Raw genomic sequence first — 25,147 nt, 5'->3', positions numbered from 1 at the left:
CTAAGCCTGGAGCCTGCTTAAGATTCTCCCTTCATTCCTCCCTTGCTCTTTCTTGTGCACACACTGTCTCTCTCCAAAATAAAAATAAAAAAACAGGGGTGTCTGCGTGGCTCAGTCAGTTGAGTGCCTGACTTCAGCTCAGGTCATGATCTCACAGTTTGTGGGTTCAAGCCCCTGGTTGGATTTTTTGCATTACTGGCGGTGTCGAGCCTGCTTGGGATTCTCTCTCTCCCTTTCTACCCCCGTCCCTTGTTCACATGCTCTCTCAAGATAAAAAAAAAAAACTTAAAAAAATAATAAATGTTTGAAAAGTATTATAAACATTGAGTTTCTTCTAAAAATAAGTGAAAAAGAAAATTACAATACAGAGTAAGTCATACATATATATATGTCCTTGTTTACAGAATTCCAGCTAAAACTGTTTTAACTCTTTTTTTTAAATTTTATTCGGTTTTTTATTTTAATTCCAGTATAGTGTTATATCACAGTTTCAGGTGTACAATATAGTGTAAAACTGTTACAGCTTTAAAAATTACTGTTCCAACTTAAATTTGGAAGCATTTAAGAGAATATTTAATGAAAAGTGTGGGCTTATGAATGAAAACTAGGGAGATAAATATTTTTACTTTGATCCTGATGTTGCTGTAAAATTTGATACCATAATGGCTAAATAAATTTGAATGAGATAGAACCCATGCTTCAAAGATATGAATAGCTTAAATGTGTGTTTTTCTGTGCGTTATTATAAACTCTTTGCTTTGATTCAAGTTATTGATACGTAATTATGTTATGATTAAGACTTTAGGGTATAGAATGGTTTGTTGTATATTAGATTCATTTTATCATATCATTTTAGAATGTATTTTTTGTAGTCTTTTGCATTTTATTATATTTTGCTAAATCATTACCTTTTTTAGTTTCCTTGACACAGTGCTGCCTTAGATGAATTTCTTTATCCATTTAAAGATCTGGGGGTGCTTGGGTGGCTCAATCAGTTGGGTGTCTGACTTCAACTCAGGTCATGATCTCACAGTTCATGAGTTCGAGCCTGTGTCAACTTCTGTGCTAACAGCTTGGAGCCTGTTGCAGATTCTGTGTCTCCCTCTCTCTCTCCTCGTTCCCTGCTCACACTCTGTCTCTATCTCAAAAATAAAAATGCTAAAAAAATTTTTTTTTTAAAGATCTGAGGACCTATTATATGCAGAAGTGTAAGAAGCCATCCTGCCTTTATGTGTGTGCTGTCTTTTTGGTAGATAGGTGGGAGAATGTGATGGGCTCAGTGCCATGGTGGTCAGAACAGAGGATGGTTAGTGGTGAGGGGGTACATGTAAGACGTATTTATGAATATTTAAGAATAGAAGGGTATGGCATTATATTCTGTGGGAAGAGCAAGATAAAAGTGCACAGTGGGAAATAAGGCATATCTTGTGGGAACATCAGAGCCCACCTGGACTGTCCCGTCTGGAGGGAGCTCTATAGGAAGGTGATGGAAAGCAGTAGTGGCTCATCAGTTGTGGGCTCAAGGGTGAGGAGTAGATATGCTCCAGTTGGGGAAGCCGTTCTCAGAGAAGGGCAGCTCTCCCAGCTCACAGGGAGCCTGTACTAGGCATAAATGTAAATACTACTCTTGAGACTCAGAGTGTTTTGGCATTGCAGGAAGGGGAGATAGTGATGTGTTCAGAATTAAGCTTGTGAAATCAGAAAATGGAAGCTTTTGTGCAGTGGAATTCTCTTCTTCCTTCAGCTGCTGGAAAAACAAGCCAAGATTATTGCTGGATTGGTATGCTTTTTACCTGGAGGTGGCTGGAAGTACCCGCCCACCTTCCCTCAAATAGACCATTCTCTTAAGGATCTTATTGTTCTTAAATACTGAGTCACCTAGTGTTCTTTTGGAGTTGGGTGGGGCACAGTTCTTACATAAACAGTATCGGTGGTTTCTTTTGTGTGCCATCATTTTTCCATTAAACGTGTTTTCTGTGAGTTTTCTTTTGCTCTTTCTCCCTGTCACTGACTTTTCTTCATTTATTTTTCTTGTGTTAAAAGAGTCCTATTTTTTAAGGAAGCCATTTATTTTTGTGCATTTTTCCTAGAGATTACATTTTAAGGAAGTAGCTTGATTTATGCATGGGTATTAGAAATGAGCCTTTACACATTTATTTATTAATTCAACCAACATTTACTAGCATTTGCTATGTTCCAAGTCTCCTGCTTGGTGCCAGAGATAAATGTGAGTACAACGGGGCTTAAAAACTCAAGAATTTACCAGTTGGTAAGAATACAGATCCATATATGATCCTAGTTTTAGTCATAGTATGCATTTGTAGTTTATTTTTTTTTTAAGTAGAAGTAATAGGTACTCATTTTTTTAATCCAGGAAAAAAATGTATTAAAAATATCATTCATAATTCCAAATCACTCACAATGATAGTTGGTGGAAAATAACAACTTTGAATAGGATTGTTACTGTGAATTTTTCTCTTTGTGATGAACCATACTAAAAATCATTTGTTCAGGAAAATGTGGTTTAGGATTTAAGTTTTCTTGACTCTTCAGTATGTATGGAAAAAGGAAAAGCAAACCTTTCTTAGGTCTTTCTATTGGTGGGGTGATATGTTCATTTTTTAAAAAAAATATGCCATTTAGAACATTTTGCACATTTATTAAGGTAATAATCCAGACTCTCCAAATCGCTCTTTTATTTTTATTTATTTTTAATTTTTTTTAATGCCTATTATTTACTTTTGAGAGAGAGAGAGAAACAGAGCATGAGCAGGGGAGGGGCAGAGAGAGAGGGAGACAGAGTCAGAAACAGATTCCAGGCTCCGAGCTGTCAGCACAGAGCCTGATGTGGGGCTTGAACTCACGAGCCCTGAGATCATGACCTGAGCCAAAGTCTGATGCTCAACCGACTGAGCCACCAAGGTGCACCCAAATTGCTCTCTTTTAAAACAAAGATTCAGGGGGCGCCTGGGTGGCTTAGTCGGTTAAGCGTCCGACTTTCGCTTAGGTCATGACCTCGCGGTTCGTGGGTTCAGGCCCCGCGTCGGGCTCTGTGCTGACTGCCAGCTCGGAGCCTGGAGCCTGTTTCAGTCTGTGACACCCTCTCTCTCTGGCCCTCCCCTGCTCACGCTGTCTCTCTCTCTCCTAGAAATAAATAAAACATTAAAAAAAAAATTTTTTTTAAATAAAACAAAGATTCAGTTGATGAGGATTAAAACTTTATTCTAGGGTTTGTTGATCCGACTATGCATGGATGTCCAATTTTATGTCCTGCTGTCTTTGCCTGCTTTGTGAAAGGCAGTTTTATGACCACTCAGGGTGAACACCTCTGCGATGCACAGTTCGCCTGGTGGATTGCAACATGGTGTGCAGACCAAAGTATCAGAGCAGAGTGACTGCATCTTGAGTGCACCTTGTGTGTCCAGAGCAGTGCTATCCTGGTGACTACATGCGGGAATTGGGGGCAGCCATTCAAAGGCAGCTGTGGAAATACTAACCTGACAGTTCACACTGTACTTTCCCTTTTATTTGCAAAACTGTCATTGAAGTTGAACTCAAAGTTCTTTTTGTTTGTTCACTTGGTGAAGTTCCTCTTACCTATTTTTTTTAAGTTTATTTTATTCATTTTGAGAGAAGAGAATGTAAGAAGGGGAGGGGCAGAGAGAGGGAAAGAGAGAATCCCAAGCAGGCTCTGCGCTCAGCACAGAGTCAGACACTCAGCCAACTGAGCCATCCAGGCGCCTCTCTTACCTATTTTTAATGAATACACAGGTATGTTTTTCTTTATTGCTCATAAACATATAGTCTTTTTAGTAGGAAATGAAGGCATCCTCACTGTAGAACATCTCAAGCTTTGGAGAAGAGTAAGGAAGAAAAAGTCACCTTCAGGGGCGCCTGGGTGGCTTAGTCGGTTAAGCGTCCGACTTTCGCTTAGGTCATGATCTCGCGGTTCGTGGTTCGAGCCCCGCGTCGGGCTCTGTGCTGACTGCCAGCTCAGAGCCTGGAGCCTGTTTCAGTCTGTGACTCCCTCTCTCTCTGACCCTCCCCTGCTCACACTGTCTCTCTCTCTCTCTCTCTCCTAGAAATAAATAAAAAAAACATTAAAAAAAAATTAGAAAAAAAAAAGTCACCTTCATCCTGCTAACTAGTGAGGACCGTTACTAACGTCTTGATGATTTTTTGAATCTCTGTATGGATATACGTGTATGTGTCGTATCCTTCATTCAGCATTACATTGCGGACATTATGTCATTCGAAATATGACTTTGGTTATTGCAATATTACCTATTTTATGGGGATGCTATGTTTTATTTAAATGATATTTGGTAGGTTCCAGAAACAAGCTTGTTTGATATTATATGGTGAGAAAATAAAACTAGAGTTTGAGGTGTATTTAATATTCTGCCCTTTTCAGGTTCTGAAACATTATTTGCTTGAGCTATTTATCAGATATGTTTCAGAATACATGAATTATTTTTGAATTCATAAGAGTAGCATGATAATTTTATAGACAAAAGTCTCACTTTGGAGGACAGTGTTTATTTTTGAGTGATGTTGATGTTCAGATGCATAGTTGATTCGTCCAGATCCCCTCTTATGTGAATAGCCTTCAGAAAAAAAGCATTCCCCACACATGGTGTCTCAGCTTAACTAGCTTTTCTTTCTCTGTGCTGTGTTGGGATAGTAAAGTTTGTTAACAGGAGGAATATTTTAAACTCGAGTACTGGCTTCATGTAGTACAGTCGTGATGGCTCCTTGGAAACTGCTGAAAAAACCCGCTGGATGGTCAGCTGACTTTGTGTCAGCAGCCATGTGACTGGAGTTAGTCTGGCAGCCCTCCCTCACTGACTGGTGTGCCACTGGCAGATGAGGGGGCTGCCCTCGTGGTGCCAGTCTCCCTTGTGATGGCATCGTGACTTAGGTGCACACTCGAGAAGCAGGCTCTGGACCTGGTAGCTCTGGGTTCCCATCTGAGTCCAGTCCCCGCCTGACTGCACTTGGGGAAGTCAGTCACACCTCTTAGGACCTAAGTTTCCTCATTAGAGAAACATCGCAATGAGCCATGAAATGAACCCATGGTGTGGCTACGAGTCTGGAATGAGGAAAGGCCAAGGGCTCTGCTGGGCCTGGCAGGGCAGTGGCGGCCAGCGGTGCCCTTGAGTTAGTGATCTGAGTGACCGATGTTCCCTCTCAGTAGCCCTGGTGTTGCTGCCAGTGTCCTGCTGCCCAGTCGCTTCTCTTACCCACCTTACCACCTCCTCCCCCGCTTCAGCTGAAGAGGGCACATGAGACCTGGAGTTTCTCTTTGTTTCTGTTTCACTGTGGTTTGTTGGTTTTGTTGCTAGGAGTTTATCTACCTTAATGCGTTGTTATTATTCACACTCAAAAGTGCTGCTTATTAATTTCTCTATTTTTCTGTACATCCCTATGTTATTAACCCTCATCCTTGCTGCTGCTTCCTTAAATGCTATCCTGAGGACATGGTTGATTTTCCCGCCTTCCGCAGCTGCCCTGATGCAGTATACACCATAGTTACATTCTGAAGTGTCATCTTGGAAACTTGGTTCATTCTAGCACTCATTTCCTTCCTCTTGTGAATCACTGTCGGTTAGTAACTCAAGTGGGGATTTGAAAATGCACTCCTATTTCTGGGTCAGTTGTGATAGTTTAACCTGTATTATCTGTGGAGTTGTTTCCTTCTGTTTGTGTCCTGGAGGGTGATGTTTTAGGTTTCCCCAAATAAGGTAGAACTGTACAAGGTAAATCCAGTGATGTGGGAAGAGAATGTTGTCCAACTTGCTTCATCCCATAAATGCTGCGCTGGTGTACATTGTATACTGGTTTTCACTTTTATGCTGCTCACATTCTGAGATACCAGCATCAAATTGCTAAAATTATCGATCGGAGCAATACTGTTATCTTCTGTTTTCTTACTAAAGTTTGTTTACATATTTGTTAAAGCATTTAGTCATATCTGCTTTGTGCTCTACTTGTGAATACGATAGGACTTTGGAGAAAAGGACTTTTTATATTCCACTATAGCACCTCGCAGAATGCATTTATTTCTTTACAGTTTACTCAGTAAACCTAGTGAATTTTTGGAACAGTGAACTACCAATTCCTTGTTTTATTAGGACTTTCTACACTCAGTTTGTAAATTTTTATATAATGCTCATGTTGCCATTATTGCACATATTTGAGTTGAATTGCTTACTGAGTTTGTTCATGTATTTCATTTGTGCTATAAATATTTAAATGCCTAGCAATGAGTACATAAGATCTGTTAATACTTTCTAAGTTACTGTCTGAGTGCTGGATTTTTATTTTTATTATTATTTTAAAAAATTTTTTTTAATATTTAATCGAGAGAGAGAGAAAGCAGGAGTGGGGGAGGGGCAGAGAGAGAGAGGGAGACACAGAATCCGAAGCAGGCTCCAGGCTCTGAGCTGTCAGCAGAGTCCGATGCAGGGCTCAAACCCATAAACTGAGATCATGACCTGAGCCAAAGTCGGCTGCTTAAGCAACTGAGCCACTCAGGTGCCCCTATTTATTATTATTTTTTAATGTTTATTTATTTTTTGAGAGAGAGAGTGCCAGCCAGGGAGGGGCCCAGAATCTGAAGCAGGCTCCAGGCTCCAAACTCAGCGCGATGCGGGGCTCAAACTCGTGGGGCTCTAACTCACGAACCATGAGATCATGACCTGAGCTAAAGTCAGACGCTTCACCAACTCAGCCACTCAGGTGTTCCTAAGTACTGGATTTTTAAAAGCAAAAGCCCAAATGTAATTCAAATCATAAATAACAATATAATTTCTAGTTATTTTTTCATGTACATAAAGACCGAGAAATCTATCCAGTACCTAATACAAAGTGTTGATTTTATGTAATATCTTGAGTCAGCTTGTGGTTTCACATTGGGGGAATAAAGAAGTGAACCTTGCTATGCATATGAAGTAGTTTAAAAGGAATTACCTATAGATAATAATTTCATAGTGAATGGAGCAGGAAGGCAAAGGTTACGTCCCATCTTGGCTTGCTGCCTGCCCTGGAATCACTATAACAAATACTGCCAACTTGTTGGTTTAAAACAACACAGATTTGTCCACAAGCCTGGAAGCCAAAACACTAAAATCAGTTCCTATGGGCTGAGACGAAGGGTCAGCAGGGCTGTGCTCCCAGCTTCTAGGCCTCCTCTCCGCCTTCAAAGCCAGCAGCTGTTTCCATCATCACATTGCCTTCTGTTCTGTCTATGCCAAAGCTCCGCTCCCTCATGGAAGGATGCTGTGATTGCATTAGGGCCCACCTGGATTATCCAGGCTACTCTCCCCAACTCAGGATCCCTAATTGATCACATCTGAAAGTCATTTTTGTCATATAAGGCAACATTCGCGGGGGGGAAGATGACAAGACTACCTATGTCTGGTTACTTAGGAGCCCAGGATATTAGTGCGGCATATTTGTTACAGTTACTGAAACAGTGTTGATTCCTTTAGCTAAAGTTCACTCTTTATATAGGAGTCCTTGGCCTAAAAACTCCTGTACCTTAAAAATCCCTGTTCTTCCCTCTCTCTCCCAAACCCCTGGGTGGTTACTGATCTTTTTATTGTCTATAGTTTTGCTTTCTCCAGAATGCCAGGTAGTTGGGATTATATCATATGTGCCTTTTCAGAGTGGCTTCTTTCACTTTAGCAATATGTATTTAAGCTTCCTCATTTTTCTTGGCTTGACAATTCATATTTTTCTTTTATTTTTATTGCAATAAAATTCAAATAGCAAGATTAACTTTTAAAAAATGTATAATTCGGTGTCATTTAGTTCCTTCACAGTGTTGTGCACCTGTCACCTCTGTCTGGTCCCAAAGCATTTTCATCACCCTCCCCTTGCCCATGCTGCTGCTAATTTGCTTCTGTCTCTGATTTTCCTGTTCTGAATATTTGATAAAAACAGAATCCTACAATATGTGACTTTTTGTGTCTGACTTATTTCACTTAGCATAATATTTTCAAGATTTTACCCCGCAGTATGTGTTATTTCTTTCTATGGTGAATAATATTCCATTATATGGACCTACCACGATTTGTCTATCCATTTGTTTATCATCCTATCCATTGATGAACATTTGGTTTTTTTCTGTCTCTTGGCTATGTGAACAGTGCTGTGAACATTTGTGTACAAATTTTTATTTTAATACCTGTTTTCAATTTGCAGGGGGAGGGTGTATACCTAGAAGTGGAATTGCTGGGTTCATCTTTTTGAGGAACTGTCAAACGTTCTACAGTAGTGGGAGTATTTTACATCCTCACCAACAGGGCAGAAAAGTTCTAATTCCTCTTAAATACTTGCCAACACTTTTTTTTTTTTTTTTTTTAATCTTTATTCAGCTTTTAACCATCACCAGTGGGCATTAACAATAAATGTATATATTTTTAAGCAATCTCTATGTCCAACATCGGGCTCAAACTCAAGACTCCCAAGATAAGATTCACATACTCTGACTCACTGAGTCAGCCAGGTGCCCCACAAACACTTGTTATTTTTTTGTCTTTTTGATTATAGCCATCCTGGTAGATGTGAAGTATCTCATTGTGGGCTGGTTTGCATTTCCACAATAGCTAACTCTTCCCAACTCCACATTTAGTGAGTTTATTTAGTAACCTGAAATTGGCCATTGTGGGAATATTTACATCCCAAAGTCGGCCACCTCAGAACTGGTTGTAAATGTGTACAGTATATTACAGCTCTGAATAATGTTCCTCTCCTCCAGAGGGGGCTCCCCCTACCCTCTAAATTAGGGCAGAACGGGAACAGATCACCTTAATCTAGTAAGGTTCTGAGTTAGCCCTAGGGCACATTGCAGGGAAAGCTCTAGTCTGTTCTCACTACCTTTCAGGCTGGAAGACAGGCAGTGTTGACTTAGTCCCTCTTCAGTCACTTTCAGAGTCCATGTTTTGCTTTCTCAGTATGAGGAGCCTGCTGAAGCTGTCTTTTACTTGTTAGGGGCTAGGTTCTTGCCCCTGAGTAGCTTAAGAATTTGGCAGATACCTCGGTGGTGAAACTGTAAGAGTAAAGCTCACTTCCCTCTCCTGAGGATCTTGGAACCTATAGTCCTGTTGCTTAGCCGACCCAACTCTCCAATTCTTGTGTCTCTGGTCTTTTGATATTTCCATTAACTCTATGGCTTCTCTGCTTCTCAGACACTTTATCAACCTTTGCACCCCATCCCTGGAGGGACAGCAGGCTCAGAAGGTCAGCTTACCATAGCAGTGCTTTCTCCCCTGTGTTTCAGCTCCTCTGGGCCTTCATGCCTTGGCAGATTTCCAGCATCTTCTGGCATGTATATGCATGTGTGAGAGTGTGAGCACGCGTGCAGGAACGTGTTTCCTCTGGCTTTTCTAATAGCTCTCGGCAGAATTGGTCTGCTGCTGGTTAGCTTTTTTTTTTTTTTTTTTACATTTATTTATTTTTGAGAGGCAGAGCATGAGCAGGGAAGGGGCAGAGAGAGGGAGAGAGAAAATCTGAAGCAGACTCCAGGCTCTGAGCTATTTGTCAGCACAGAGCCCAACGCGTGGCTCGAATTCACAAACCATGAGATCATGACCTGATAGCTCCATCTACGTTGTTGTAAATGGCAAAATTTGATACTTTTTTTATGGCTAAGTATTCCATTGTGTATCTGTGTATGTATATTATAAATATATACCCTATGTATGTAATATGTGCATTTATATACCATATCTTTATCCATTCATCAGTCAGTGCTCTTTCCATAATTTGGCTGTTGTTGCTAATGCTGCTAGAAATATAGGGGTGCGTGTATCTCTTCGAATCAGTATTTTGTATCCTTTGGGTAAATACCCAGTAGTGCTCTTGCTGGAGCATAGGGTAGTTCTATTTTTAACTTTTTGAGGAACCTCCGTACTGTTTCCCAGAGTCGCTGTACCGGTTTGCATTCCCACCAACAGTGTAAAACGGTTTTCCTTTCTCCTCATCCTCACCAACACCTGTTGTTTCTTGTGTTGTTAATTTTAGCCATTTTGACAGGGGTGAGGTGGTGTGTCATTGTGGGTTTGATTTGTATTTGCCTGGTGGTCAGTGATGTTGAGCATCTTTTCATGTGTCTTTGGTCGTTTGTATGTTTTCTCTGAAAGATATGTATTCATGTCTTCTGCCCATTTTTTAAATTGATTATTTGTTTTTTGGGTGTTGAGTTTTATAAGTTCTTTAAATATTTTGGATACTAAATGGTACTGTTTAGATTTTTATTTTAAGTAGTCTCCATGCCCAACATGGGGCTTGAACTCCTGCCCCTGAGGTCAGGAGTCTCATGTTCTGCCAATTGAGCCAGCCAGGCACCCTGACATAGAACCTTTTTAAATGAAAATACTGTTATTATTAGCACCAGGTATGAGGCTGTTTGTAAATTTTAAGCAGTAGAGAGTGAAGTAAACCACTATAGATTGGGATTCACTTACTTCACCTATGAAATGGCATCAGACAAGTTCAGTAACTTGGGAAGTACCTGATAAATGTGACCATTTACTGAATTTATGTTTTTATGAGTCATGAGCACTGTTTCATTTATTTTACATTTTATAGTTTCAGAAGAACAGGCTAGAGACACTGGTAATTTTTATGGATTTTAAAACCTTCACAAGAGCCTCATTTTTGTGTAGGGAAAGGTGGGGAGTCTGACTGCCCCACAGAGCAGTGTGGCCAGCAGTGCTTCAGGGGAGCTTGCCTGGTGTGGAGTCCGAGTCAGAGGCCGGTCCTCCGTGGATCCCAGCTCTGTGGCTGCTGGCTAGCACCAACTTGATGGGACTCAGATCCTTTATCTGCCAAGTGGTGAGGAAGTACAGTGATTTATCTGCCAGGTCCCTGCAAGCTCTTAAAAATTAAACAAAAAGGAACCAGGAGCAGGGGATGGGAGTGGAGGAGGAAAAGAATGAGGGACTGGAGGGGTGAAGGGGGAGGATCTGGAGGAGTGCAGGGGTGAGGGTGTGAAATTGTGAGGGACTGGAGAGGTGAGGCAGTGAGGAACTGGAATAGTGAAGAGGTGAAGGACTGAAAGGGTGAGACAGTGAGGGATTGGAGGGGTGAAGAGGTGAGGAAGTGAAAACATGAAGGAGTGAGGACGTGAGGAAGTGGAAGAATAGGGTTTTCTGGGGGGAAATATAAGCATTGTTTAAATATACAGCATATCATGTAGTAAAAACTCCTGTATCTTTATGGCCTCACCAGATATTTCAGTTCTGACATATACAAGTTTAAATACAAAAATAATTTGGTCCCCATAATGGCATACCTCTGTATGTTCCTCCTTCACCAGCAATTGGGGCAGGTGGCCTTTAAGGGGCAATAGATCACAATGTGTCCTTGTTTGTTGCTTAATCCACCAACACAGACCTCTCAGGCTACTAATTTATCTCTAGGACTCTGGGGTTACTTACTTGGTTTTGATATTATTTTGGGAAATATCTGAGTAGAATAAGTGAAGTATGGTAACACAGTATGTATTTTAGGGAATGGTATATTTGTTTCTCTTATTTTTGACAGCTATATTTGGGAAAGAATTCACATACCATACAATTCAGCCACTCAAAATGTACAATTCGTTGTTTTTCAGTATAGCACAGTATTGTAGAACCATCACCAATATCTAATTTTAGAATGATTTTGTCCTCTCTTCAACTCTTGCCCACAAACACACCTACCTATTCCCTCCACATTTTTCACCCTAACCCTAGGCAACCACCCATCCAGTCCTGTCTCTGTGGACCTGCTTGTTCTGGACAGCCCATGCACATAGAGTCAGTTCCTGTGTGGGTTTTGTGATTTTAATGACCTGTGTGGTAGAGAAGTAGGTAGGTGGTAGAAAATGAGAGAGGTGATAGGTGATTGATACATAAATGGTAGAAATCGTATCTACTTCCTGGTTTTGAGGGTGCACTATAGTTGTATAGAGTACATCCTTTTGGGAAACTGGGTGAAGTGCATACAGGGCCTTTTGGTGCTTTTTGCAATGTCTGTAATATTCCAAAAGAAGAGAAATTCTTCAAGGTGACTTTAGGATCTAGTTGTTTCTGTATATAATTACACATATATAGTGAATGAACAAGTGATCTAATTATCATTTCTATATGTAGTGATGCACATATAGTGAATAAACTAGTAGGTTTTCTAGGAAGAATTGGGGAGAATCTAGGATTTGGTCACGAGATATACAAAGGGGTGCCTGGGTGGCTCAGTCAGTTAGGCGTCCAACTCTTGATTTCAGCTCAGATCATGAGGTCACGGTTTGTGAGTTTGAGCCCTGTGTCAGGCTCTGTGCTGGGTGTGGAGACTGCTTGAGATTCTCTTACTGTTCCTGCTAACCTGCCCCCACTTGGCATGCACAGACATGTACTTTCTCTCAAAAAATACAAAAAGATGTACAAAAATTTTTGTGATTTTTGACCCCCCTGAGATTCCCTGTTATTAAGCCTCTTGCATGGAAAAGAAAGAACAATAGAGTAAGCCATGATATTTCTCCCTAGGATATCACTGTAACACAAAATTGAAGGGGGGGTGGTTGTTGGGTTTTCTTAGTTACTTCTGTATTGCGCGATCACAGTTAATGACAAACAGGCATAATGGAGGATGTATCAGCATCTTGGTTTCAAACATCTAGTAAAAATAAATTATTATATTTAGGAAAAGAGCCCTCATGTTTTCAAGTGTCTGATTCCGGTTCTTCATTGCATACTAATAAAGGAATAAACGGAGAAAATGGGTAGATTTTGGGTTTGTGACTTCATTCTCATAACTTTAAATATATATTTGCCTGTGTGAGAGAATAAAATTAAGCTCTTAGAAATATATAAACCTGTTTCTTGAAAATGAAAAATTCAGTTAATTTTTAAACATGAAGTGACTTCTGCGTCTGTGTAGATGTTTGGTATTCCTGTCAGTTCTGTATTAGGGGGTTTTAACTCTGACTTCACAGCGTCCTATCGTTTCTTCTTCCTGTTGGTTTTTTTTTTTTTTAACGTTCTGTTTTTTTTTTTTTTTTTTTGAGAGAGACAGCGTGAGCAGGGGAGGGTCAGAAAGAGAGGGAGATACAAAATCTGAAGACAGGCTCTGAGCTAGCTGTCAGCATAGAGCCTGATGCGGGGCTCGAACCCGCGAACTGTGAGATCATGGCCTGAGCCGTAGTCAGATGCTTAACCGACTGAGCCACCCAGGTGCCCCTCTTTTTTCTTTTTTTGAGAGAGAGAGGAAGACACAAAATCTGAAGCAGGCTGCAGGATCTGAGCTGTCAGCACAGAACTGAACGCAGGGCTCAAACTCACGAACAGTGAGATCATGACCTGAGCTGGTCAGATGTTAACCAACTGAGCCACCCAAGTGCCCTCTTTTTTTCTTTAATAGTAGAACAAAGCTAGATCGATTCCACATGGTACATAGAATATGTGCAATTAATTCAGTGCTACAATTACATATCTATCTACTGGTCCATTTCAGTCAAAACATAAGCATATAAATTTGAATAGTAGCATTTGATTTGAATTTAAAAGCAAAAGCAACCAGATTGTCTTAAATGTTTAGTGAAGGAGAAGACATGTTTCCTATTCTTGGACTCATTTTAATTTATAAAATTGATGTAATTTATGCCAGAACCTCAACTCTGAATCAAGATTGTCACATAATTTGTATGACTTTTCTTGAGCAGTTGAATAAAGAATGTCTAAAATGACTTTGGAATTTTACTGAAATATGCTTCAAGTCTTCGGAAAATATCCATAGACCTGCATCTTACCTGTAAAGCATTAAGTAAATCTCTTGACGTTAGTAGTTTGATGAAGGGTTATCTATCTAATTGTCCTCGTGGGTAGAAGTTACAAAGTGTTCCTGTTTAGATTCTGTCATTGAATATTAGTCCTGGCTTAAATTTTCCTGAAATTTAACATTTATGTGCTGAAACTTGAAGCCTCCCATCAGAAATAAATGGATGAATGAATAGTACTTTCAACATGGCAGATATACTATATGAAGCTACAGAAGGCCTCATAGTAAAATTCCTTTAAAATATATATACTTTTAGTGAATTAGAAATAAGAATTGGTTTTCAAATAATTTAGACAGCTTGATTATAGAAGATGTGCGGGGATAAACCTAACTTTTTAGTCTTTGTTTTTGAGACAGTAAGACAGAGTGTGAGCTGAGGAGAGGCAGAGAGAGAGAGAGAGACACAGAACCTGAAGGAAGTTCCAGGCTACGAGCTGTCAGCACAGAGCCCAACGCGGGGCTCGAACTCATGAATCACGGGATCATGACCTTAGCTGAAGTTGGACCCTTAACTGACTGAGCAACCCAGGCACCCCTAGTTTTTAGTTTAATCTTTCCTGATCTACAGAAATAGGTAGTGGTCATTCACATAACAAAGACTAATGAATTATTGAAGAGAACATGCTTTGAACAAACATTTGTCAGCAGTGTGTGTAAATACTTCCCCTCTCTGCCAGTTCTTGAGCCAGAAGAGTCTCAAGACCATGGAGCTGAGGGCTGGTCCATGCTGTGGCTCTCCATTGGAGTTTCAGCCTACCTTCCTTTGGTCAGCAGACAGCTCTTATTTCCAAATGTTAGTTTGAGACCACAAAAGAAAGCAACAAATATACCCTGATAGGTTTATAGGTGTAGGCAGTGAGAATTTAAAGGAGTGATCATGGTGACTATCTGTGGTCTCAGGTAAACCCTGAAGGAATATTGGTGCTTCTCAGATTCCCCAGTGAGATTTCTTGCTAATGTAAAAAGCGCCTAGGAGAGAATTTTGGAAATGTTTCCTGGTAGGAAAGGGCCTTTAAACAGGTGAATTTTCCAGCATTGTTAATGTATTTTAATGTCTTTGTTGTGTAGCGTTCTTTTTGGTGTATCAAATCCACAGTAATTAAAGTCCACCTAAAGCTGACACAAAACCACTGAGAAAAGTACAACTGTGGATTTACTGCATGAATTAGTTTGACTGCCTACTTTTTATGTAGACTAGAAATAGATAATAGTTATTTTGTGCAATTTCTTTTTACCCCCAAATGAGAAATTTGATCCTACTGTTAACATTTTATTACAGAATTGACAGGTTCTGAGAGAAAGAGTCCTCTCTCCTGTTTTTAACCTTGAATACTTTCTTTGTAGAAGTAGCTGTTAGGAGAAAGAGTCCCAGTATCTTAGGAAAAAAGATGAAAAAGGGGGAAAAAAGGGTGGATTAGGGCTGGGGGTTGTGAGGAAAAATAGAGGTCGTTTTTACAATAACCCTTCTGGAAAATAGGTAAAGTAGTTTATAAAAAGGTTGGAGGCACAAATTTATGTTGGTACCAATTTATAGTCATTTTCTACTGGTAAGTTCAACAGCCAATCTGTTAGAATGCTCAGAACTCCTCATTGATATGTTTACCAAGAGGTAATAAGTACACTGCAAGATATTGATGACTTAAAGTTGAAAATTTTTGAAATCCTTTCATTTGGAAGTTTTGTCCAATATCAGTGTTTAGTACTGTCTCTAACCCCTTTTTTCCTCATTGTAATTATATAGTATGAAGAAATTGTAGTGGTTTTTTCTTTTCCTCCAGGTCCTCTCCACTTTATCTCAGCAGGCCATTCACACATTACTGGCTGTGTCTGTCAGGATAGGGTTGCACTACATAGAGAATTATAAATGTCTACTTGATCCAAGGTCAGGAGAGTGAGGACAGTTTCTGACACTCTCTTGCATTGGCGTCCCACACTTGTGCCTTCATTGATAGGAGTTCTGAATCCAAGTCATTCTGTGGGTTGGAACCTTGAACTCTCTGGTTGATTTGTGTGTCAACCAGACTTTTTTTCTGGATAATTTTAACTTGCTGCAAGATTGTTTTCACTTGCATTGATTTTAAGATTAATCAGTATGCAGACAAAACAATAGTGAACATTTGAAGATTTTTACTTAGTATCTCTTCAGCTCATGAACTCTTTGAATGCAGGTCAGGTCTGTTTAAGTAAGCCTGCCGTATATCGGTATATCGAGGCAGAGGTAAGAGTTGATTGCTTACAAAGGTTTCCTGAGAACAGAGTTTCTCTTGTAATATAGTGAATAAAGTACAGGCGTCTCATGTTTTCTTAGAACCTGTGGTTCTTTTCTATTCTTGCCTCATTTGTTCTTGGTTTTTGAGCTATAAGTGTTAATTTTAGATAAGAAAATAAAACTCCTGCTTAGGTCTTTTCAGTTTGTAGACTTCTATAGAACTCACTGTGTGGTGTAAGAAGGCTGGTGTATTTGGATTGCCACTGGGTGGTTGCTTCTCACTCCATTGTGCTGGGTTGCTGGTAAGGTTGGGCTTACTTGGGTTTGTGCTGGTTGGGACCTCTCCTAGGTTCCAAAGGCACACTCTGAACAGCTGTACCAGATGGATTGAGTTCCTTTTCCCTTTCCCCCCAAATAATGAATTCTTTCACTGGAATCAGTCACTGCTCCAAGTAAGAATTTATGTTGGGTGTGTTTTTGCTTTTGGCTTTGTTTGTTTGTTTTTGAGATAGTGCCTAAAGGACTGTGCAGAAATGAGGGAAGCTCAAACCCTTCTTGGGATGAGAAAGAATGTGAATAAATGAATTCAATTAACTTAATCGACCAGTTTATTATTTGAAGTTTAATGACATTTGGTTTCCAAAATAATTATTCATTTATTTTTTTTTTTTAGTGTTTATTTATTTAGAGAGAGTGAGAGCGAGCATGTGCGCCAGTTGGGGAGGGGCAGAGAGAGAGGAGAGGGAGAATCCTAAGCAGGCTCTGTGCTGTCAGTACAGAACCCAACACAGAGCTCAGTCTCACACACTGTGAGATCTTGACCTGAGCCAAAATCCAGAGTTGACACTTAACTGAGCCATCCAGGTGTCCTCATTTATCTTTTGAATTTTACTTAAAAATATTAAGTCAGTCATGCTTCTGGTGTAGTAGATATATATATGTCTTCATATTTTCTCAGATATTGATTACCTTGTTCTAGATTTTTTTAAATAAAGGAGTGAACACATATACTTCATGTTTCAGTGTTGCTAATGCAAGTGGAATTTAAAAGGACTCCCCATACTCTGGTGTACTTTTGTGGAGTTGAGGTACTCAGTGCTCTACGGGCACTGGATTGAGTAGTAAAGTCCCACACAAGTGCTAAGTATTAATGTCTTCAAGGGGAGTGCTGTTTGAAGAAGAAAGACAGTCCTTTTATTTAACTTCAAGCATTAGCCCATATTATGTTTTTAATGTCAAAAATGGAGGAAATGATTTGTTTAGAAATCTTCAGGTGTGCTCCCGCCAGCCGCACCCCTTGTGCTTTAGCAGGTATAACAGGGAGGACTTTCAAACCTTCAGTCTGGGGCTCTTCCCTGTAGCCTGTTCCCCGGCTTTTGAACAAATCAGTCATCCTCCGTGGGTCTATATGTCATGGTCTCTTAGACAGAGCCAGTCAACTGTTCTGAGTGTGCTGAGGGTCAGACAAGATGGCTGTAGAGTAACTGGCACACAATTAATGTTCTGTCTTTGTATATTTGGTTTAATTTTTTAAGCAAAACAACTTTGGTAGTATCAACATTATATTAGAATCTAAAATATGCCTTTGTTCTTTTTAAAGATAAGATTAAAAAGATTTCTTGGGTAGTGTCGACTTTTAAATATAATCAAAACTTAAGTAATCATACAATGATTGTTTCTAGTTTGTAGAGACAATATAAATAATATGAAAACTTGTTTTTTAATTGGACTTACATAAAGGAGATTTAAGGGGTTTTTTGGTACTTTTTTTTAAGTTCAAAGATAAGGTTTGAAACCAAATGATACATGTTCATGGATTCCTCTGATTTAGGGATATGTTTTCTATTTTCTCTATATATCCCAGTTTTTATCTTCGATGTTTTTGATACTTTAAATTCTGTTTGGTAGAACATAAGCAAATGTTTATGAATATGTATTAGAGAGCAGATTTTTGACTTAGTAAATAGAATTACATTTTGGTAACAGACTTACTTCAATTTTGATATATTTTTCTTTGGCACTTTGAAATAATCCCTCATAAATTAAAAACCTCAGGATGATTGAATGCCTGAGATTCTGCTACAAGGAGACAGCTTGACTTTCAGTGCCAGCCAGGTCACTGGTATTGAGGGCTTATTTGTGCAGGTGCTTTCTCTGCCTTCTGTTTCTGATCATTCCAGAGTACATTGTGAGCACTGTAAAAATGTTTCCTCGAACGCTGATCTTCCATCATTTCTCTCCTGAACATTCCAGCATTGACACATTCATTCCTGTAGAATAAAATCAACATTCTTTTGCACGGCATAGAAAACATTTCAGGCTGTTCCTGACCTGATTTTTCAACTTCAGCATTTACCATTCTTCCCATCTTCAAATCCAGCCAGAGTAAATTGCATATGCCATGATTTTTGCTTAGACTAGTCGCTTCTTTGCATAGCAAACCCCAAGTAATTTTTCCAAACCCATATCATACACTGTGTTCTTCCCAAATCTCTTATGGACTCTTCCAAGCAGCATCAGATCCCCCTCCGGCTCCCAGATCTTTCTCACAGACTGGTGGTCACACCTTTCCACACCAGTCCACTCCACCAGCTTCCCAAGGACAGTAGTGTGTCCAAGTCTGTGTTGTATCCCTAGCTCTGAGGACAGAGCCAGAAGTAACTGCTCAAAAAATGGCTACTTGATTCAGCCTGTTCTTCAGTTCACTACATGAGCAGTGCAGTGAGGGCTAGCACAGTGACAAAGATGCAGTAATAAAACCAGAACTCACACGAGTCAACCTGGATTTCTGTCTTGGTGCTTGATGGGGAGTATAGAAGCTTTATTACTACATAAATTTAAATTATGTAAGCAATTTGTGGCATTGGTGTGTGTTTGCAAGAAAGAAACAATAACTTTATAGCATCACTCTGGCTTTGTATGATAGAATGAATAAGAATTTGCTAGCACATTGGCAGACTTAATTTGAGAAATACCAGTGAACTTAGAGAAATCAAATAATGTTAGAGAAGGCACTTGTTTTTCATTTTGGGACTTTTTTTTTTGCAAAAGATACTTAATCACTGCTTAGGAATGGAATTGCTGGGTCACAAGGGTGATACATATGTATGTGATAGTTTATCATTAGTACTTAAGTATCATGGCCCTTTCATGCAAATGTTAAATAAAATCAGTCCTTAAATTGCCGTCTTCTTAGTCTTAGAAATAGTGGGTCTGGTAACCGTGTTTTATTGTGAATTGCTGTCATGCTTGCTGAACTTTGTTATCAGCTGTTTCAGGACTTGTACTGTATTTGACCTCTAGAGTCTAGGTAAGTAGATCACTATTAAACACAAAATTATTACTTTTGACTTAATACTTCATACAATTTTTTAAAGTTTATTTTGAGAGAGGATGCATGCAGGTGCACACACGAGTTGGGGAGCGGCAGAGAGAGAGAAAGAGAGAGGGAGGGAGAAAGAGAATCCCAAGCAATCCCAGATGCTAGGCTTGATCCACGAACTGCAAGAATATGACCTGAGTTGAAATCAAGAGTCCGATGCTCAACCGATTGAGCCACCCAGGTGCCCCAGTACTTCATACAATTTAAGGCATATAATCTGAGTTTTAAGCTTTACTCTTTGATTAGAGTACGTTCTATTAAGAACTTGATGGGCTCTGTGGATTAACTATCTCCAAGCACTTTCAACATCCCTTAGTAATAAAGTGGTCAAGAGCAGGGGCACACAAATCTGGCTTTTCATCTCCATTTTGTCTCTTAGTACCTAACCTGTCAATTGGGGAAATTAATGGTTCCTATTTGTAGATTTGTTGTAAGAATTACCTCAGATAAGTATGTTGATAGCTTAGCATGGAACCGGCACAGAGCACACAGAGCAGCACAGAATAGTGCCATGGCTGTTACTTTGATCATTTCAAACAAGTACACTTGGGTTTGAAGATTGATAATGCCCTCACTAATCTTCCAGAAACCCAGTTGGAAGGAGATTTATTACCTATTTCTCAGCCATCCAAGGACTAGGTCTTCAGCATCTGCCTTCCCACACCTGCTCCTCTGAACCTTTTATACAAAAATCTTTGAAGGGAGCTCAGTCTTATCAAGCACCTCAATCTATGATTTTTTAAAAATTTTTAAATGTTTTACTTATTTCTGAGAGAGAGAGAGACAGCGTGAGCAGGGGAGGGTCAGAAAGAGAGGGAGACACAGAATCCGAAACAGGCTTCAGGCTCTGAGCTGGCTGTCAGCACAGAGCCCAACGTGGGGCTCGAACCCACAAACTGTGAGATCATGACCTGAGCCGAAGTCGGATGCCTAACCAACTGAGCCACCCAGGTGCCCCTCATTCTATAATCTTAGCCTTCTTGGTTTTGTGGACTCTGTAAAAATCTGGTAATTTGTCTCACAGATTTGCATACACTCATGTTTGTGCTTGTGGACTTCCAGACAATACCCTAATCTTTGAAGTGGATAGAAAATCTAGATTAGTCAAAGCTTTCTCTGTGTGAGGCATTATACTTAGGATACCTGGTTATGGGGTTTCCGAACTTAGCAAGAATCCAGTTCTTCAAAGAAACTAAGGAATCTTAAAAAAATAAACACATTTTACCCCTGAGTAGTAGTAGGAAAACCTTCTGCACTAAAATGCAGAGAAACAATTTCTCTGAGGTTTGTAAGTTTATAAGAGCACTCTCCACCATTTAGCAAAAAGGAACCGGCTGCTTATCCCCTGCTCAGGGAAGAGGACGCAGCAGCCCCTCTTGGCCCAGGTGTGTCTGGTGGGACTGACTTCTGTCTCTGTTACTGAGGAACATGGCTGCCTGCCTGCGGAGGGGCGCTGGTGCCGGCCAGTCACCAGCCTGCCCTGTTCTCGGTAGGGTGGGCGCTCCGACGTGTGATTTGAGTGCTGATTTGCGGCATCACAGTCTAAGATCACAACAGATAAAGTCACTGTTTTCACAGATGGGCTTCAGTTGTTTATGGGGATAAGGTATAAGCAAACAGTTTATGTTGTCACTTTGTAACATTCGGGAACAAAGAAAAGATCTGAAAACAGGTAAAAGGAATGCATACATGGCAGATTAAACTCATCTTGCTGTAATGTTTTCAAAGGACACTCGACATTGGGGATATTTCTTTATGAAACAGAGCAGCAGCTCAAGTTTTATAGACCTGATGGCGTGGGCCCCCCGTGCACTCCCCTCTTGTTGACCTCCAGGCATCGCAGTCTCGCTGTCACCCGCTGTAAGCCCGCGGGGTCCTCAGGGTTGTCTTGTCGTGGATGGTTGTTATTTCTATTCAGTGTGGAATGATACAGAATTTTAAACTAATTCCAACACCATATTGAGGCTTTACACTTCACATAACATTTTACATGAAAGTAGAGCCCAAAGAATTTACAGTAATTTCGGTAGTGTTCTAAGTAGAAATAGAGATGTCTCTGAAAAGCAAAATATGATTTGAGGCAAGTCTTTGATCTCCTGTTTGATAAACATGTAGGAGTTTATGGTGTTGAGTGAAGTGATTGAAACGTGGCTCCTGTGTTTGAGTTCTCGAGCTCGTAGCCCCAGTTAGTGTAGCTGGGAAGCTGGGCCTGGCCTCCCAGGGAAGCGGGCCGAGGCAGTCCCAGCGTCTCCAGAAAAGGCAGGCCTGCAGAGTTTTGTTGACTGTGTCATTTACTCGGAAATTATAGAAGGAAGAACACAATGTGGGAACTCTGGCTGTCCCCAAATAGGTGCTCAGCACGTGCTTTTTGGTCCTTTCTGTCACCAGTGTGGCTGGTTGGCCTCAGAGGGCGGGGGCAGAAGGGAAGACAGCCTCACAGTAAATTGCCGCCTCAGACCACAGCTGAAGCCCTACTTCGTGGCCTAGTACTCTGGAGTGGCGACCCCCTGTTGGCATTCCTGGGCTCACCTAGAGCCCTGGCTACTTGGCTGTGAAGTGAAGAAACGGCAGAACACAGCCTGCGGAGGAGTTGCACGTGTTCCCTAGCAAGCCCTGCAACCTCCCCAGCCAGCCCCAGTGTCTTAGTTCTTGCCGGAAAGAAAGTCCCTTTGGTACTGCAGTTCCACTTGGGTCCGATAGGCCTCTCCAGGTGACATGTCCTCTGGATTTAAGCAGCCTTTGCCCGCATTTCTCTTTGCCAAGTCCCTCTTCTTGACATCATCCTTCTTAAGGCTTTTTCTTAATTCTGGAAAGTTGCCATCCCTTTGGTCTTGTCCTAGAATGGACTCAAGCTGACTGACTGAGAATATGTTTCAGTTCCCTGTAGCCCACCTGCATGGGGCAGGCACATTGAATCTGTGGTGAGGACTGGGCAGCTCCAGCCCGTGGACACTGAGGAGCAGGGAGAACCCGCCATGGCCTCTCCTGTGGACCACTATGGCCTCCACTGGTTGCTGCTGGGCACGTCAGTGATCTACTCCTCAGGGCCAAGCATGAGAGGTGGGGTTGGTTCTCTGAGAGCCATGGGCCTGGGAACCCCCCTGTCACCTGCCACCATAACGTTCCCTGACCAGCTCCTCTCAGCCGGAGTATGGGGTACGGGGTTTGTCTTTCACTGACTGCTGCGCCGGTGTTATTTAGGAAAGTGAGCATGGCAGTTTCAGAAATCAGAATATTTCTCTGACCACATCCCAGTCACCCTTACAAAACTGCCTGTGATCCATTGTACATCTAAGCCAAAAATACCATTTTCAGAACGTTAGTACGGTCAATATGCTATTCTTTCTTTGAGGGAGTACATACCATTTCTCAGAGGACAACTACCTACCAAAACAGCTTTAGCCTTCCTCTGCAAGGGGGTTTTATTTTAATGGCAAAGAAAATACTTCTCTACCTTTTTTCTAAATAGATTTATTTCTGTCTCTGCAAACACTCATTTTGTCCAGTATACAGGCCCTGCTCATGGAGGACTATAATCAGTATTCATTTGGGAGATAGTGGGAGAGGAGCCAAATGAGGAAAAGCATCTGCCGGCTGGTTTGGGCCAAAAGAGGAAGGCAAGAGGGAAAGGTGGGTTCTCGGAAGCTGGATGTCTGGAGGACTGATGGCAGTGCCAGCAATGGCAGGGAGAAGCACATGGAACACTCTCCCTGACTCCAGTGACTCTCCTTGGGGCCTTGCAGATACAAAGAAGGGACTGTAGCCTTGGCCAGCATTAGAATTTTCTGCCTCAGAGTGTTGTTGGGATGCAAGGAGCTGAGTGCCACACATTTCAGTTTCTCCTCAGAAGCCATTGTCAGAGCAGGGCATTGTAATGATACATCATGTAAACAATAGGCAAACAGTAAGAAATTCAGTGTGATGTTTTATGTAGTTGTTGGGAGTCAATAAGTCATGTATGTGTATTTTTCTCTTAGGTTCATTTTCCAGACACTGAGAGAGCAGAATGGCTAAATAAGGTAAGAGTAGAATATACCAAATACCAGATTATCTGTGGGGTTACAGGGTGAAGTGCCATCTTTCCATTTTTGGGAATTTGGATTTTGACAATGTGTGAGCTCATTTGGACTTGGTTGGCTTCTGCTTCCAAAAAAATTGAGTCATAACTGATACATTCCTAAATAGTGAGAACTGTGTCTTTAACGTGAAAAAATTAATGATATATTCATAGTTGTGTATTTGGCCTGTGTCTGCATTCCTGACTGGCTAGTATTTGAGTCTATTTCATAATAATTATAGGCAAAATTTTTGAAAATATTAAGAAAAAGAAATAATTCTCAAGAAACCTAATAATAATCATTTTAAAGGTTATTTTTAAAGATCACATAATTTGAAGTAGATCTCTTTTATCCCTGTTATATATCCTTAGAACTATAGAGTAAAAACTAATGTAGATTAACGATTGCTTTATAGCACCAGAAGTTAGTCATCATTAAAGAAAACTCATTAATGTTTATAAAGTGCTATACAGTTTTAGGTTTTTAGCAATAAGTTGAAACCACAGGGTTTCTGATTTTTTTTTTTAGCAACTTTAAATGTGCTAATATGCTTAAATGGAATGCTTTCCAGAATAACTAATTCCTGAAACATATTAGTTGATCAGTAGTTTATTGTACATTTTTGAAATTCAGGTCATGTTGATTTTGCATACCAAAAAGGAGAAACCCCCTTTTAATTTTCAAAAATTCTGGTAAACTGTAGGGATATAATTTTTCATGATGACTTAAGTACATTATTATGTGTTATAGTATCTTGTTTGATAGGAGTTCTTTCTTCTTTACAGACTGTAAAACATATGTGGCCATTTATTTGCCAGTTTATAGAGAAGTTGTTTCGAGAAACCATAGAGCCAGCTGTGCGAGGAGCGAACACCCACCTCAGCACCTTTAGTTTCACAAAAGTTGATGTGGGTCAGCAGGTCAGTTTCTTCTTCTTCTTTTTTTTTTTTTTTTTAATTTTTTTAATGTTTATTTGAGTGAGACAGTGGGTCAGTTTTTCTTCCTAAGTATTCTTGTACACATGGTAGTATTGCTATAAAAACTTTAAATTTTTTTTTTAAGTTTATTTATTTATTTTGAGAGAGAGATCACAGCGGGGGAGGGTCATAGAAGGAGAGACAGAATCCCAAGCAGGCTCTGCAACATCAGTGCAGAGCCCAGCGCAAGGCTCGAACCCACAAACCGTGAGATCATGACCTGAGCCGAGATCAGGAGTCTGACACTTAACCGACTGTACCACCCAGGTGCCCCTAGATTGCTGTGAAAACTTTTAAAAATATATTAAGCAGCTTCACATTACTTTCTAGAGAAAATTCCTCCTGGGGAAGGCCTGGAAGGGTATCTCTGCAGCGCCTCCCAGGTCTGCCTCCCAGGGGTGCCCTCCCCTTGTCTTCTGTGAGGTCCCTACTTGCCCTCATTCTTCCCTGTGGTCTTTGGCCAGTTCAGTTTCCTTGGTTGGTTTCTCTCAGTTCCAGAGTGTCGGAACCACATCCTTCTGTCAGAATCACCTTTGTGCAGTTTTCACAATCTATCTAGTTGGAAAGGGAGTCTGATATGTGAATTCATACTAGAAGTTTAATAATCGACAACAAGCTTAAGGTATTTATGCCCTCAAGATGTTTAAAAACAACAGTTAAGGACTCCCAGCACCAGGCTTGTAGAATCACATTAATT

General features: G+C 40.5%; 1 protein-coding gene across 2 annotated transcripts in view; it reads left to right on the top strand.

The window, feature by feature from the left end:
- The first annotated feature begins 2,175 nt into the window (after positions 1-2,175).
- Positions 2,176-25,147, top strand: part of ESYT2 (extended synaptotagmin 2) — a 74,604-nt gene continuing 51,632 nt past the window's right edge. For both annotated transcript variants that reach the window (XM_077761434.1, XM_077761425.1), the window contains exons 1-3: positions 2,176-2,227; positions 23,393-23,434; positions 24,259-24,393. In XM_077761434.1, coding sequence (XP_077617560.1) covers positions 2,192-2,227; positions 23,393-23,434; positions 24,259-24,393 — 213 coding nt within the window. In that variant the 5' untranslated portion in view covers positions 2,176-2,191. The remainder of the gene's footprint in view (positions 2,228-23,392; positions 23,435-24,258; positions 24,394-25,147) is intronic.

Source organism: Crocuta crocuta, unplaced genomic scaffold (genome assembly GCF_008692635.1).
Source record: "Crocuta crocuta isolate KB4526 unplaced genomic scaffold, BGI_CrCroc_1.0 scaffold408, whole genome shotgun sequence".
Classification (NCBI taxonomy): Eukaryota; Metazoa; Chordata; class Mammalia; order Carnivora; family Hyaenidae; genus Crocuta; species Crocuta crocuta.
This window is presented reverse-complemented; position numbering and strand designations above follow the sequence as displayed.